The following is a 17,269-nucleotide window of genomic DNA, read 5'->3' as shown; positions in this document are numbered from 1 at the left end:
AATTCCATCTTCAGGCAGTGGTATATCTGGAGTCTGTATCTGCTCTCCAGTGGTTTCATTATCTTCACCATATTGCTTAACTTGGTTTTGAGGTCCTTTCTCAATGCCAATAAATGTATCAATGTCAGCATATTCTTCTTGAGAGAATCTATTCCATTGAAGCTGCTCTACGATTTCTTTTGAGTCAGCTCCCTTACTCGATGTTATTAACTCCATACCAAAGTCCATCAGGTGAGAAGAAAGTACACTGGAGATAAAAATTACTTGTCAAAAAAGATTAAAGATATTGCAAAAAGAATACATGATGTCAAAAATTCATTAAACTTGAAGCATAATCAAATGGTTTTATATATCTTTTGACTGGGAAGTAAAAAGTCGAGAAAATACTGTGGCAGGCACCAAATTCCATATGATCATACTGCATAAACACAAACTGACATCTCAGGCATATCACTGATAAAACTTAATCATAACAATAAAAATGCTAATAAGGAACTTTGGATATTATTGACAACTAGTGTCTCTTCAGCCCTCAAAAGGAGAAAAGTAAACTATATGGAAAGACTTCATGACAAGTGAAATAGAAGTAGAATGAAAGTATAATAGGCTTAAAGGAGCTGAGTTAACCAAAAACATGAGCATATGACTTACAATTTCTGATGAAAGTCGTTCTATTCCATTCCACTGTGCACAATCTGTTCCATATCATGCTGAAATTGTGTGAAATTGTACAAGCTAAAACAAAGTAATGAAACATCAAGGACCACAAATTTAATACCTTTAAGCGTGATTTCTTTGTGAGGCACCAAATGTTCACTGAAATGTAATTAAACATATATGTTAAGTATGATTACAACATATGGGGAAACTGCTGATTACACGTGAGATATGCAACTTATCCACTGACATCTTCAAGGCTCCCCACATCAAAAGCATCAAGTTCAAACCTATCCGGTATGGTAATAGAGTGATAAGCGGCACACAGCATTTCTGCAGGTGCATTTCTTTTGCGCTAAACACAAATTTCTTGATGCCTAGTAGCACTTCATTGCAGTCATCAAAAAGATATTCAACTTTTCTCGAGTATATTCGAACAACACCCAGAAGGAGGTAGGCTTGTACTCTATACGCGACACCATCCCATTCATCCTTTAAAATTTTATCTGCATTTAACAAGATCCCATAGATGGCAAAAGCAATAACAAAATAACCATATATCTGAGTCTTACAAGAAAATCTTTTATAGTCCAGTCCCTGTAACTATACTGAAATGAAGTGTACGTTTCATTATAATATGAACTACATTCCTACAAATTACAATCCTAGCTAACCTGTAGGCTACAGATTGCAACAAACTTAAGGCCAGCTAACTCAAACATCTTTAGCACACCTTTTTACCACTTACCAACACATACATGTCATCCTTAGCTAAACCAGTCATACATTAAAGCATCGGATTGCAAAATTCTGTAGCAGCAGAACACTATATATAGCCATTTCAATGGAACAAGAATTCCAGTCCAACGAACCTGAGATCAGAAGTGCCCTGAATCACATCGTAATTGGTGACAATTTTGCCGTCATCATCCTACACAAACCCCGACCCAGACCCCTGCAGCACCTCAAACACGTCCAAAGTAAACACATCCTGCGTAAAACCCACAAACTCTCACCCCTTCATTTCAAATATATGTGAGACATGGGGCAGTAGGCTCTGTGGAGATCAACAAATTTGATGTACTGTAGTCTGCTAAAATTCACGATAAGGTTGATGAAAGGTAAATAGAACTAAAAGAAAAGCTACGGAGGCAACTGAGAAGAAGAAAGTAGAAGAACAACTGATATTGGTATTTTTCAAGGTATGTTTACAAAGATGACTAATTAACATACAGTAAAGGTAAGTCTCCCAATTTATACTAACTTGATATTGTGTTGACTTTAACCTATACTCTTAGCATCCCCCTCAAACTAGTATTTGGATTATCAAGTACTAGGTTGCACGACACAGTATCTAAATGCAAAGATACCTGGTTCAACCTGTAGGGATTGGCGGGAGCAAGTGCATTAGGTCTATGAACTGATACACCTGTCTACACTTCATTTTAGGGGGGTGTATTGTATATGGAATTAGTGGAACTTTTAAAGAAATCTATGGAATTTAAGGGGGGTGTATTGTATATGGAATTAGTGGAACTTTTAAAGAAATCTATGGAATTTAAAAGTCTGAGTGTATTCAATATAGACTTTTAACAGTCCATGAAAGTCTTGAGGTATTCAATTAGGATTGTTAAAGACTTCATGAATTCCACCAAAATCTAGAGGTATTCAATTAGGATTTTAAAAAATGAATAAAAGTACAGAGGTATTCAAAATATCATTCATACTTATGGAATTAGAAAATCATGGATAATCATGGACTTTGTAGTGTTAACTATATATACCAAACTCCAATAATTTTCCAGCCTCCAGACCAAAGATTTCAAAAAGTCCATCAAAGTTTCCTCTTAAAAAAAAAAAAAAAAGTCTATCAAAGTTCTTCTCTCTACGCACGAAGAAGTTTGTCCTTCATCATCTCTCTTTCTTAATTTTTTGCCTTTTTTCTAATCTTTTATGATATCAACCTTTTTGATACCCAACATGTTCATTGTAGTTGTTGAATGCGATTTTTGTTTTTTTTTTTTTTTTTTTTTTTTTCAATTGTGATACTTTAAACCCTAATAGCAATAAAAATAATTTATGAAACCCTAAAACTCAAATATTGTGGTCTAACCCTAAGACCTTGAACCATACTAAATTTTATCTTATTAATTCATTATTCTCATTAATTTGAATTTATATTATGGTTCAAAAAAAGGTTGAACAATTGAATTTCAATTGATTGATTATAGATTGACCAATATTGCTACAATATACGTTAATCGGCGAAAACAAAATTGATGAGAATAATTAACCATAAACATCAAGTGATCCATATTGTATATTTATGTTGTTGGGAGATTAGGAATGAGAACAAACTCGCTAGACAGACTAACAATCATTTATTTGAGTCAATTTCTATTAGAAGATACTGGAGCATTGAAGAGACAACAAGTTATTATTTTGTTTTGTGTTTGGGCTGCATTTTTTTTTTTAATATTTTGTACATCCTAAGAAATCTATAGAAGTCATTCATAATAAAGTATATAGATTTTCATGAATCAATAAAAGTCTGTTGCTAAAATCAATGGTTTTAAGAAATCCATAACAGTCTATCAACTTTTTAAAAAGTCTGTGGACTTTTCAAAAAGTCTGTCATTTAAAAAAAGTCTGCACAAATCCAAATACAATACACCCCCCTAAAAGTCTGAGTGTATTCAATATAGACTTTTAACAGTCCATGAAAGTCTTGAGGTATTCAATTAGGATTTTTAAAGACTTCATGAATTCCACCAAAATCTAGAGGTATTCAATTAGGATTTTTAAAAATGAATAAAAGTACAGAGGTATTCAAAATATCATTCATACTTATGGAATTAGAAAATCATGGATAATCATGGACTTTGTAGTGTTAACTATATATACCAAACTCCAATAATTTTCCAGCCTCCAGACCAAAGATTTCAAAAAGTCCATCAAAGTTTCCTCTTAAAAAAAAAAAAAAGTCTATCAAAGTTCTTCTCTCTACGCACGAAGAAGTTTGTCCTTCATCATCTCTCTTTCTTAATTTTTTGCCTTTTTTCTAATCTTTTATGATATCAACCTTTTTTGATACCCAACATGTTCATTGTAGTTGTTGAATGCGATTTTTGTTTTGTTTTTTTTTTTTTTTTTCAATTGTGATACTTTAAACCCTAATAGCAATAAAAATAATTTATGAAACCCTAAAACTCAAATATTGTGGTCTAACCCTAAGACCTTGAACCATACTAAATTTTATCTTATTAATTCATTATTCTCATTAATTTGAATTTATATTATGGTTCAAAAAAAGGTTGAACAATTGAATTTCAATTGATTGATTATAGATTGACCAATATTGCTACAATATACGTTAATCGGCGAAAACAAAATTGATGAGAATAATTAACCATAAACATCAAGTGATCTATATTGTATATTTATGTTGTTGGGAGATTAGGAATGAGAACAAACTCGCTAGACAGACTAACAATCATTTATTTGAGTCAATTTCTATTAGAAGATACTGGAGCATTGAAGAGACAACAAGTTATTATTTTGTTTTGTGTTTGGGCTGCATTTTTTTTTTTAAATATTTTGTACATCCTAAGAAATCTATAGAAGTCATTCATAATAAAGTATATAGATTTTCATGAATCAATAAAAGTCTGTTGCTAAAATCAATGGTTTTAAGAAATCCATAACAGTCTATCAACTTTTTAAAAAGTCTGTGGACTTTTCAAAAAGTCTGTCATTTAAAAAAAGTCTGCACAAATCCAAATACAATACACCCCCCTAAAAGTCTGAGTGTATTCAATATAGACTTTTAACAGTCCATGAAAGTCTTGAGGTATTCAATTAGGATTTTTAAAGACTTCATGAATTCCACCAAAATCTAGAGGTATTCAATTAGGATTTTAAAAAATGAATAAAAGTACAGAGGTATTCAAAATATCATTCATACTTATGGAATTAGAAAATCATGGATAATCATGGACTTTGTAGTGTTAACTATATATACCAAACTCCAATAATTTTCCAGCCTCCAGACCAAAGATTTCAAAAAGTCCATCAAAGTTTCCTCTTAAAAAAAAAAAAAAAAGTCTATCAAAGTTCTTCTCTCTACGCACGAAGAAGTTTGTCCTTCATCATCTCTCTTTCTTAATTTTTTGCCTTTTTTCTAATCTTTTATGATATCAACCTTTTTTGATACCCAACATGTTCATTGTAGTTGTTGAATGCGATTTTTGTTTTGTTTTTTTTTTTTTTTTTCAATTGTGATACTTTAAACCCTAATAGCAATAAAAATAATTTATGAAACCCTAAAACTCAAATATTGTGGTCTAACCCTAAGACCTTGAACCATACTAAATTTTATCTTATTAATTCATTATTCTCATTAATTTGAATTTATATTATGGTTCAAAAAAAGGTTGAACAATTGAATTTCAATTGATTGATTATAGATTGACCAATATTGCTACAATATACGTTAATCGGCGAAAACAAAATTGATGAGAATAATTAACCATAAACATCAAGTGATCTATATTGTATATTTATGTTGTTGGGAGATTAGGAATGAGAACAAACTCGCTAGACAGACTAATAATCATTTATTTGAGTCAATTTCTATTAGAAGATACTGGAGCATTGAAGAGACAACAAGTTATTATTTTGTTTTGTGTTTGGGCTGCATTTTTTTTTTAATATTTTGTACATCCTAAGAAATCTATAGAAGTCATTCATAATAAAGTATATAGATTTTCATGAATCAATAAAAGTCTGTTGCTAAAATCAATGGTTTTAAGAAATCCATAACAGTCTATCAACTTTTTAAAAAGTCTGTGGACTTTTCAAAAAGTCTGTCATTTAAAAAAAGTCTGCACAAATCCAAATACAATACACCCCCCTTAGATTCTCTTCCCCCCAACCTTATCCTACCAAATTTGAATCCATGAGTTTATGAAGAGGTATTGGTAGGTTGAGTGTACTAAATGCTGGCTTCGGAGCATAGTATTGGTTATTGAAGGGAATTATTGGCAGTTGACAAACATTTTGTTCTTCGCTGTGCATGTGATCAAGTGTCTGCATTTGCCTTTCCAAGTTTTTGAATTACTCTTCTTTATACTCACATTCGCCTTCCTGGATTATCTTGCTATTGCAATGAACTTGTATTTGACTTGACTGTAGGAACTTTTTGTTCTGTATTGGCGTTCTGTTAAGTAGATTTGACTACTAGTATCCATTGATCTGAAGGGTAGAGTTTATGGAGTAGGTCGAGTGTACTAAATGCTGGTTTTGGAGCATAGTATTGTTTACTAAATGAATTAATGGCAGTAGGCAAACATTTTCTCTTCACTGTGCATGCGATCAAGTGTCTGCGTTAGTTTCATCCCAAAAAAAAAAAGTGTCTGCGTTAGCCTCTTGAAAATTTTGAATTTGTGATTTAACTGCGAAAGATTGTCTGTTCATTGTGGTTTTTGTTTTTATTTTTTCAGTCTTTGGTTTCTTCAGGAAGATGCTGAAGGAGAAGACAGGATCTTATAGTCTTGTTCTTGAGAGGCCATTTTCTCCCTTTCCAATTCAACAGCTGCTTCTTATGAATGATCTTGATAATCTATTCAATAGAGGTCGAGTTCCTTTTGCAACTTGGAACAACCGTGTATTGGCTTCAAATTTGCAATCATCTGCTGGAAGCAGTGGCAATTCTGGTTTTGTCATGTTCTCCTCAAAGTTTCTAAAACCACAAGGATGGAATTCCTTGAATGGAAATGGTCATGTTCAACCAACAGTGCAGAGGAACACTACTGCCAAACCCATAAGCCAACTGGTTTGTTTTCTGTCCGAAGAGGAGCCTGGAGATGGAGAATAGGCTTACGGAAATTTTATATTAAAGCACTGGATCGCTCAAAAGGCGAATTATCTTATGATCACTCACTTGGTATGCGCTATAGTAAGGTGTGATCTTCATCAAATTCTTCTTTGCTACTTGTCCAAAAACTAGCAAATGTATAGTATTTTATTCTTTTGATAGGTTATAGTTTATATCCGAGTCGTGCAAATTCTTATAAAACTGCTGTTTATTTCTGCTGTTCATTGTCAGATAACAGAGCAAATATATGTCGGGTCATGTATTCAAACAGAAGATGATGTGGAGGCATTGTCAAATGCTGCAGTGAGTATTGCTATACCTTGTATTTTTAAGCAAACCAACATATCTGTGATGAATGTGAGGGGAAATTTGAAATCAACACAATATGCATATATACATTCCAGACACTATCAGCTTCAGTCAATATGCTGTCTTTCATGGTGGCAAAGGAAGATGTTCTAGAGTCTCTGCAACTTATTGTATTTATTGATTTATTTAGTTCTTTCTTTAACTGCTATGAATTTTTTCATTCAGGGAATTACTGCTATACTAAATTTTCAAACTGGAACCGAGACACAAAACTGGGGAATCAATTCCAATTCAATAAATGAGTCATGTCAGAAGTTCGATATTCTGATGATCAACTATCCAATAAGGTAAATTAATAAAAGGTTGTATGCAGTGTTCTAATTATGCTAAAACACATTCACATTTTTGTTTCTGAGGTCATCTCTATCTTTGGAGCACTTGCCCAACATCTGTTGCATTTTTTTTTCCCTACTATCATTGCATCACATGGTATACAGTAAAAATGTCAGCTCTTTTCCCATTTGTTAAATTTCACGTATGGCACATTTTTCTGGATTTTTGGTGGAAATGTGCTTTTGATATCATTTACTTTTCATTAGAGGGGGAACAGATCCTAGATGTTATTGTCTTATAATGATTCAGAATGTAATGCTTTAATTGGTTACAAGATTGCTAGTACGACGTTTTAAAATGTCTGCTTCTTTTTGCAGGGATGGAGATTCTTTTGATTTGAGGAAGAAACTACCTTTTTGCGTGGGGCTATTATTACGTTTATTGAAAAAGAATCATCTGTTGAAGGAAAATCAAGTTTAGTGTGCCTTATCAAACTAGGAATAGGAATAGGAGAGAAGGTTCTAGATTTCCCAATCCTACACGGATTGGTATTCCTTGTAACATTAGATTATGCACTTTGTAATCCCTATATATAGGGCTCCTATTCTCTATAATGAAACACACTTCTCTCATCAATCTCTCTCAATACCAATATACTTAAACACGTTATCAGCACGACTCTAACCACAAAACAGAAAACCAAAACTCATTCACAAAGCAGCCCCTAGCCCGAGCTAGCCGAGCCTTCGCTGCAGCCCGAGCGCCCGTGTGCTTGCAACCTTGCACAGCAGCCCCTGCTGCCCCCTTCCTGCAGCCCTGCGTTCCAGCCTGCTGCCACCGGAGCATCCCTGCTGCGCAAACATGCCAACGCACACCCACTGCATCTTTTTCCCGTTCCTGTGCACATCCGTCTTCTTGCAAGCCTCGAAACGTCTAGTTCGGAAGCTCAGATCGAAAAACTTTCTTCATCAAAGTTGTTCTTCTCTGTCTCTTCCATCTAACCTCCGAATTTCAGCCTTATCGGAGTCATATTGAGATCTGTACACCAATCGAGGTACAAGCTGTTCAGAACAGAATCTGCTCCGAATTTTCACCAAGTAAGTATTCAAAAGAGTAAGTTTTGAAGTTCCTATAATTCGGAATTTATATTTCTTCTTCTTTTCTCGGGGACTTGAAAACCTCCCTTCTTCTACATCCCACCTTTCTTATAACGTGGGTTCGATTCTCGAAAAGCGGAATCGTGGGGATTCACGCAATTAACGAACTAAGAGCGTTCGTAAGACTTCGGACTAAGAGCGTCCGTAAGCATCGATTTAACGAACTAAGAGCGTTCGTATGCTACGGACTAAGAGCGTTCGTGAGCATCTATTTTGACCATACAAACATCATTGTTTCGGTCTAATCCAATTATTCTTGGAAATAGATTTCTTGGTAGCATAGCTCGGAAATCTTATTTATATTAGTTTTCGTGGAAGCATTGACTCCGAAACTAACTTGTTCTTGTTTCATCTTTCAGGATGTCAAACATGAACAAACTCGATTTTGTTCCATTGGATTATGCAGGCAAAAGGTACTTAATTTGGGTCATTGATATCGAGATCCACCTTATTGCCCGTGATTTATTGCATATTATCCAAGAGCTTTGTCCTATAGAAACAGCTCCAGACCCTCAAACTGAGAAAGATAATTCCAAGGCACTTGCCTTCATGAAACGTCACATGGATAGTGACCTACAGTTTGAGTTCATAAATGAGGATAGCGCCATAAAGCTTTGGCATGCGCTTCACGAACGATATGGCAATGTTCGTGACTCCATACTTCCGAATACAGAAGCAGAATGGAAAGATCTTCGCTTCTCTAAATTTGACACTGTCATGCAATTTTATTCGGAAGCTCTCAGCATCAGAGCAATGATGCGTCTCTGTGGAAAAACAATCACAGAAGACCAATTGATTGAGAAAACCCTCAATACCTTCCCCGTCTATGCTATGAGGTCCTCTGACTTATTCCGGACTCATGTAAATGCAAGACGGATCACAAGTTTCCAACAGCTTATTGAAGCTATGGCCACTGCTGAAAGACATGGCAATGAACTTGTGCAAAGAAGATTTGATAGGCTTCAAGATAGCTATCAAGAGCATCATCCTATGGCTAGAGAAAGTCGCCATAGACGTCATGATCCATACGATCGAAATGCTCAAGAAGGTAATCGCTCAAGGCGACAATCACACGACCGTAGGAGGCGTGATTTTGAGGGACATAGGGTTGGAAACCATGGAGCCAACGTTGGCCATGGATATCACTTTCCAACGCCACCAGTCCTAGGGACTATGCACATTGCGCCAATGCGCCTCAATCAAGGGAGAATCCTCTTTATGGTGTCTATTTCTGATATGGAACGTCTGATCAATGGACCTGAACTTGCAATGTACCTACGAAGGTAGTCGCATCATGGTGATCAAGACTTCGAGATCACAAAGACTTTAAATCTGGCAATGAAGACAAAATGCCGCAGATTTTTATTTATAGTCTTTTATTTTTCCAAGAATTATGTAATGGCTATTATGCCTTAAATCAATAAAATGACTTATTGTATTAACTATTTCCCTCTAGGCGTACTCAAGAGTACTTGTGATGTCTAGGCAAGGTTGGATCTGAGAGAACGGTTTTAAAAGTGAGCAACGCTCCACCAAAATCTCGCCTTACCTTACCTGGTCACAACTAAATTGAAATTACCGAAACGATTGAGTGACTACGATTTGTCTACGGTTTGATTTTTATATTGGATTAGATTTTGGTCAAGAAACTTTGATGTAATCATTGGCTATTATTAATAAAGTATCGATTTATTTTATCTCATGTCATGGACATATTTCTCGAACTTTATTACTTACACGATGTAAGAACCAATGGTTTTCATGCGGAAACGCATTGTGAGAATGGACAAGAGTTCCTTTGCATTACCTCTAATGACTACGGACATAAACGAGTCTTAGAGAAACTTATGTGTCACTCTAGTGGGTTGTATGCAACCACTATTCGAGTCATTGAATCCAACCATGTCATGAGAGATGATTTATGGGATTCCGACACATATAGGCTTTGGCACGACCGTTTGGGACACCCAGGTCGTGACATGATGATCCGTATATTAAAGACTTCACACGGACATCCCTTTTTCAGAACGAAAAGAAGTAAAACTCGGTTTTTGGACACCGAAGGAGCCCCTGCACCTCACGGCGCCGTTCACCCCCAAATCCGGCCATCCTTGGCCGGCGCCGCCTTCCCCCTGCGGCCTCAGGATGGCATTGACGCCACCAAGGCTCCTTTGTCTCCAACTTTTACTTCTAAAGTCACTTGTGCCTTTGTGGCTCAACCAAAATCCTCATTGGTTGTTTATAAAGCCCATCATTCGTTCTGCAAAGCCTGCTCTTTAGCAAAGTTAGGATCGAGACCATCCTATGCAAAGGACACTAAAGAAAATATACCATTCTTGCAAAGAATCCAAGGTGATATTTGTGGACCTATTCAACCATCATGCGGACCATTTCGATATTTTATGGTATTGGTTGATGCATCGACACGCTGGTCACATGTCATGCTATTGTCCACAAGGAACGCTGCATTTGCTAAACTCCTAGCACGAATCATTAAGTTAAGGGCTCACCACCCTGCTCATCCTATTAAGTCTATAAGATTAGACAATGCTGGAGAGTTTACATCAAAGACTTTTGATGATTATTGCATACCCATTGGGATTGATGTTGAACATCCTGTTCCTCATGTTCACACCCAAAATGATCTCGCAGAAGCCGCCATTAAACGACTACAAATGGTCGCTAGGGCATTGGTAATGCGCACCAATCTCCCTATTTCTGCTTGGGGCTATGCAATATTGCATGCAGCTGTGCTTATTCGTCTGAGGCCTACTGCCACTCAACCCTTTTCTGCGTCCCAGATGGTGACTGGGTATGAGCCAAATGTCTCACACTTACGCATATTTGGGTGCGCAGTTTATGTGCCAATTGCGCCTCCACAGCGCACCAAAATGGGTCCTCAACGACGATTAAGCGTTTACGTTGGTTATGATTCTCCAACGATTATCCGCTACATAGAACCCTTGACAGGCGATCTCTTTACCGCAAGATTTGCGGATTGTCACTTCGATGAGACAGTCTTCCCATCGTTAGGGGGAGATAAGAACATCAATGTTCAACAGGAATGACCGGAATTGTCGTGGTCTGTCCCCACTCTGTCTCATCTTGATCCCGAACCGCACAGTCCGAAATTGAAATGCGGAGAATTCCCGATCTTCAGAACGTAGCAGAATCGATCCTGATGCGTTTTCTGATATCGCTAAAAGTGACGAGATCACACATACCTGCTGCAAACGTGCCTGCAAGGATTGATGTCCCTAAAATTAGAGGACATGACGCCACCTCAAGGGCACTTGAGCATGGCGCCAACGTCCACAGTGGTAGTGAAGTTATGGCTAGGCCCACGGCTCCTGCCAGGAAGCGCGGGAGGCCCATAGGTTCGATGGATTCTCGCCCAAGAAAGAAAGCGAGTTTGGCACAGAATAATCCATTAATCATCGATATAAATAATCCATCTCATGAGAATATTCAGGATTATGGTTATGTCCAAGAGACATCATTGGGGGACGCTCCAATGTCAGAACCAACTCCAAGAGAATAGAGAGATCTCCATAAATTACACTAGTGTACATGAGATGATGGATAGAAATTCTATGGCAATTGATGATGCATTTGCATATCATATTGCGAAAGGGATTATAGAATATGATGATATCGAACCTCGCTCTGTTGAAGAATGTCAACGAAGAGCAGATTGGCCTAAATGGAAAGATGCGATCCAGGTTGAATTGGATTCACTAACAAAGAGACAGGTATTTGGGCCTGTAACGCAGACACCCCCAAGTGTAAAGCCTGTTGGCCATAAATGGGTCTTTGTTAGAAAGCGTAATGAGAAAAATGAGGTGGTAAGATATAAAGCCCGCCTTGTGGCGCAAGGTTTCTCACAACGCCCTGGAATCGACTACGAGGAGACATATTCTCCCGTAATGGACGTTATAACGTTCCGCTACCTTGTCAGTTTGGTAGTTTCCGAAAAACTTGACATGCAGCTTATGGATGTGGTTACAGCATATCTCTATGGGGATCTAGATTCAGAGATATATATGAAGGTTCCAGATGGACTTCAATTACCCAAATCAAGTGGCTCTAAACCACGGAGCGCGTTTTCAATAAGATTAAAACGCTCACTATATGGATTAAAACAATCTGGACGGATGTGGTATAACCGTCTAAGTGACTACTTGATTGGGAAGGGATATATTAACAATGAAATATGCCCATGCATGTTCATTAAAAGAACAAGTTCCGGATTTGCAATCGTAGCAGTTTATGTCGATGACATGAACCTAATTGGAACTCTAGATGAGTTAAAGGAAACTGCTAATTACTTGAAATCCGAATTTGAGATAAAAGATCTTGGGAAAACACGGTTTTGTCTCGGTTTAGAACTCGAGCACCGTAGTGATGGGATTTTGATCCATCAGTCTGCATATACTCAGAAAATTCTAAGGCGCTTTAATGAAGATAAAGCAAAGCCTGCGAGTACTCCCATGATCGGCCGTAATCTTGAGCCCGGAAAAGATCCGTTTCGTCCAAGGGATGAGGACGAAGAACCCCTAGAGGCCGAAGTGCCCTATTTAAGTGCAATAGGCGCATTATTGTACTTAGCTCAATGCACAAGACCGGATATCTCATTCGCAGTGAACTTGTTAGCTCGACATAGCTCTGCGCCAACACGCCGCCATTGGATTGGTGAAAAGACAATCTTTCGATACCCAGGAGGTACGATTGATATGGGCCTATTTTATCCCTACAGAGAGAAAAGGAATGACGAAAGAATGGGATCGGACCCCATTAGGCATGAAGCCGCCGTCCACCACAACATAGTGGCCGGCCATGTTGCTGCCAACGCCGCCACCACCATCAAGGGTGGCCGGCCTCACCCTATCCCCCCTCCATCAAAACGACAATGATGTCTTGATGGGTTTTGCTGATGCAGGGTACCTCTCTGACCCTCACAAAGGTCGCTCCCAAACGGGTTATGTCTTTACCATGGGAAGCATCGCGATATCTTGGAGGTCTACAAAACAGACCCTTGTTGCTACTTCCTCAAATCATGCAGAGATTATTGCTCTACATGAAGCCGTACGTGAATGTATATGGCTAAGGTCTATAATTAGACACATTCAAGGAAGTTGTGGTTTGAAGTCTACCACAGATGAACCTACATGCATTTATGAGGATAATGCAGCTTGTATTGAACAAATGAAGTTAGGTTTCATCAAGGGCGACAACACCAAGCATATATCGCCTAAGTTCTTTTATAATCAGCAACAACAATCACTTCTAAAGATTGAAGTGAAACAAATCCGATCAGAGGATAATGTAGCGGACTTATTCACTAAGTCGTTACCTAAATCCACCTTCGAGAAACATGTGAAGAGCATCGGATTGAGAAAGTTATCCGAACTCCCACGATTGTAGCAATCAGGGGAGATATCGACATCAGGGGGAGTTATGATGTCTACATGTTCGATCTCGAAGAGTGAAGGACGTGTTGTGCTCTTTTTGTCCTTCGACCAGGATTATTTTTGTCCCACAGGGTTTTTGTTACCTGGCAAGGTTTTTAACGAGGCAACGGATGAAGCGTCACCACCAAGTTTGAGCGGCACAAGGGGGAGTGTTGAAGGAAAATCAAGTTTAGTGTGCCTTATCAAACTAGGAATAGGAATAGGAGAGAAGGTTCTAGATTTCCCAATCCTACACGGATTGGTATTCCTTGTAACATTAGATTATGCACTTTGTAATCCCTATATATAGGGCTCCTATTCTCTATAATGAAACACACTTCTCTCATCAATCTCTCTCAATACCAATATACTTAAACATCATCTTGTTTATGTCACTTGTACCAGTGGTTTTGATCGATCTCCTACTTGCGTGATAGCATACTTGCATTGGATGACTGATACTTCCCTTCATGCAGCGTATAATTTTGTTACTGGGTTGCATTTGTGTAGGCCTGACAGGTTCGTCTCACCAACCACCTTGTTTGATTTTATGATAGTGTTTACTTAGAAGTATTATTTTGAATTGTGAAAATATACTTGAAATCTTACTGCAGACCGGCAATTGCTTGGGCAACATGGGATCTTATAGCCATGGTGGAAAAAGGTAAACATGATGGACCTGCAACACATGCTGTCACATTTGTATGGAATGGACAAGAGGTAATTGACAACTTCAGTATTCTTTAAGGCATCTCTCTGTGTTTTTGTTGGTGCTTACAGTATCCTTGTTTTTATAACAGGGGGAGGATGTAAATTTGGTTGGAGATTTCACGAATAATTGGAAAGATCCAATTCGGGCAAATCACAAAGGTGGATCACGATCGGAAGCGGAAGTTAGACTTTCACAAGGAAAGTAAGTGAAAGGCGTTTTAACACATATCTCCTAATTGTCATAAGGATCAAATTTGGAGATCTAATGCCTGTTTTCTCCAGGTATTACTACAAGTTCATTGTCAATGGGCAATGGCGACATTCAACATCCTCCCCAGCTGAAAGGGATGACAGCGGGAATGTCAACAATGTAATTGTAATCGGTGATACAGCCAGTGTGAGACCTTCTGTTCAACAACAGCAAAAAGTTAGTGCATCTTACGTATATCTTTTTCCACATTTGGTTTCCTTTAATATAGACTTGAACGAGTACATGACTTTGTTGACCTGTTTTCTCTTTCAGTTAACAGATAGTTACTGGACTACTTTAGATGCTTTCAGTTTTTACAAGAACTCTTCACATAATCTAATAGATACTTTTACCTCGGCAAGTTTACTGAAAAGACTCAAACAGAAAGAACTTCTCCATATATAATGCCAATATTTACAACATAGTCTACTGTTTGTACTTGACAGAAGAACAAAGTTTTAGCATTTATGAAATCTTTGTTTAGATAATGATAGGGAGAATATTGTTCTGGAGAATATTGTTCTTTCTTATCTCCAATATATGATTCCTGTCACTTATGGGGCGGGCTCTATCTCATTGTTTCAGGATGCAAATATTATCAAGGTGATTGAGAGACCGTTGACAGAAAATGAGCGCTTCATGCTGGCAAAAGCAGCTCGTTGTGTTGCATTTTCTATATGCCCTATTAGACTGGCTCCAAAGTAAGGTGGCATTTCCTCGGCACCACGATTATACATTTTTTGAGACTAGAAAGTTCCATGCCAATTAGTTTCTGCCGAGTCCTGAAAATAAGGCATTCCTATAAATGTAACTTCTTCAGGTTCCGTCGATGACATTGATGGGTCTGTACAATAAAATTACACAGGTTGTTTGTTGCAGAATATCCATGTACGCCATTTAACAGGTAGGACAGATGTTAGGAGGATGTCAACACTATGTTAGAAATGTCGACATGTTAAGCAATCACTTTATTTCTTGGCAGAGCTTATAATAGTTTATATGTGCTGAACCTGAACACACCCCCTCACTCTCTTTAGCTCACTGTGGTTGCTCCTAACAATCATCCCGAGCTTCATTCCTTGAATTCCAGTTCAAGGCAATGACCAAAGAGGGATCCTATTTTTCTGGGATTTGATAGCTTCCAGATCCGAGGGCCAATCTCCTCATACTCCCTTGCCAATCCCAGGCTTACGTCTATCCATCTTAAAAGCTTACATTGACTCGATGTGATTGAAACGTAGAGCGATTATGCATCATGAACCAGGAAACCAAAATAACAGGTATAACCATATTTCCCTGCAATTTCCATATGTTTTATTTAGCTATGCATAAGGCGCACCAGCTTGAACGATTGAACTGGAGGCTTGCAGTTTCCAACTTTCTATCCTTGTTTGTTCGGCAAGTTGTGCAATCAAAATGTATCGATCAATGACGCCGTAAAGGTTAGAAATGGTGGTGATTATAACTTCAATGGTTAAAAGTGTTTATCTTTACAACAAGAATTTGAAGTTCAAACATCTAGAGGACTATGAAGGCGATACCCACAAAGTCATCGCATCCCCGACAAGAGGGCGCTCAATGACTCGAAACTGAAAACCACACACACATTTGAGAAGTGAGAATTCGAAGTTGAATCACTGTAGTCAGTAGCTAGCTACCATCCACGAGATCAATCATATATAAGGATAGGGCCTTATCTCTGAAATGCATCACCCATTATGTCTGTACTGTCACATGTCAGCCATTTATTCCCCATAGTGTCTTGTTTTGATCTTTCTAACTTCAAGTTTTGGCTCTTGTGGTGTACATGCAAAGCTCATAAGCTCACTTTATCTACATTGTAAGCTATGAAAGTTGAAGAATATGTGGACTCCTGCATTTGCAATATCTACCATCTATAATATACATCATATCCTTCCAGAAATATGGATAAGATTCAAACCAACCACCAAGTAAAGAAGAAAATTTGAGTCGGTATAATTTAGAGTGAAGCCCCACGATTGAGAATGGTTGGTTTCATAATAATTGTATGTCTTCTTCATCAATCAGTCACCAAATATGGAGACTAGGTTTAATGAAGATTGAAATGTATCTACCTCACACAATTGAATTAACAAAAATGGAATGCATCTAACTCCTCTAAACTACATTCAAGAGTGACTACATTATACATAATTTCACGATTAATTTGGATCCATCATAGGAACCAGTGGCATGACAGTCGCATGGTAAATATATGAACTTGCGAGGTGGCCAATGCCGAAACTCCACGTGGTAAACTGCCCCTTTAATTTGGTTTCATTTTCCTCTGCATGTAGATCAAGCAATTTACGAAGATGATGTTGGATGACACGACGATTATCTATGACCATAGAAGTGGCAATCGAGGAGATATTGAGTGATCTACAACGTCCAAACCTCATCCTTGAAGGTTAGAAGCTCTCATTCACCGAGCTTTCACTTTCATCCAGAGATGGTCAGTCAATATATGTGGGAATTGGTTCGATAAGTTTGCAGTAGTATAAAG

The 17,269-nt window shown here is 37.7% G+C and overlaps 1 protein-coding gene across 1 annotated transcript; it reads left to right on the top strand.

Annotated features, from left to right (window-relative positions):
* The first annotated feature begins 6,092 nt into the window (after positions 1 to 6,092).
* LOC112185283 (phosphoglucan phosphatase LSF1, chloroplastic) lies at positions 6,093 to 16,629 on the top strand. The gene is made up of 9 exons (XM_040514168.1): positions 6,093 to 6,618; positions 6,764 to 6,835; positions 7,067 to 7,188; positions 7,552 to 7,625; positions 14,159 to 14,300; positions 14,396 to 14,501; positions 14,582 to 14,694; positions 14,775 to 14,919; positions 15,328 to 16,629. Exons 1-9 carry the CDS (start codon positions 6,412 to 6,414, stop codon positions 15,445 to 15,447), a joined length of 1,101 nt encoding a protein of 366 aa, XP_040370102.1. The 5' UTR covers positions 6,093 to 6,411; the 3' UTR covers positions 15,448 to 16,629.
* Positions 16,630 to 17,269: the final 640 nt, after the last annotated feature.

Source organism: Rosa chinensis, chromosome 2 (genome assembly GCF_002994745.2).
Source record: "Rosa chinensis cultivar Old Blush chromosome 2, RchiOBHm-V2, whole genome shotgun sequence".
NCBI classification, from domain to species: Eukaryota; Viridiplantae; Streptophyta; class Magnoliopsida; order Rosales; family Rosaceae; genus Rosa; species Rosa chinensis.
This window is presented reverse-complemented; position numbering and strand designations above follow the sequence as displayed.

What these genes read in the sequence shown, in the direction of transcription:
- LOC112185283 (XM_040514168.1), top strand. Translation starts at nt 6,412, where the DNA reads ATGGAATTCCTTGAATGGAAATGGTCATGTTCAACCAACAGTGCAGAG. An exon ending in ATTACGTTTATTGAAAAAGA is followed by an intron (nt 7,626 to 14,158) that starts ATCATCTGTTGA and finishes ATATACTTAAAC; the next exon opens with ATCATCTTGTTTATGTCACT. An exon ending in CATTTGTGTAGGCCTGACAG is followed by an intron (nt 14,301 to 14,395) that starts GTTCGTCTCACC and finishes ATCTTACTGCAG; the next exon opens with ACCGGCAATTGCTTGGGCAA.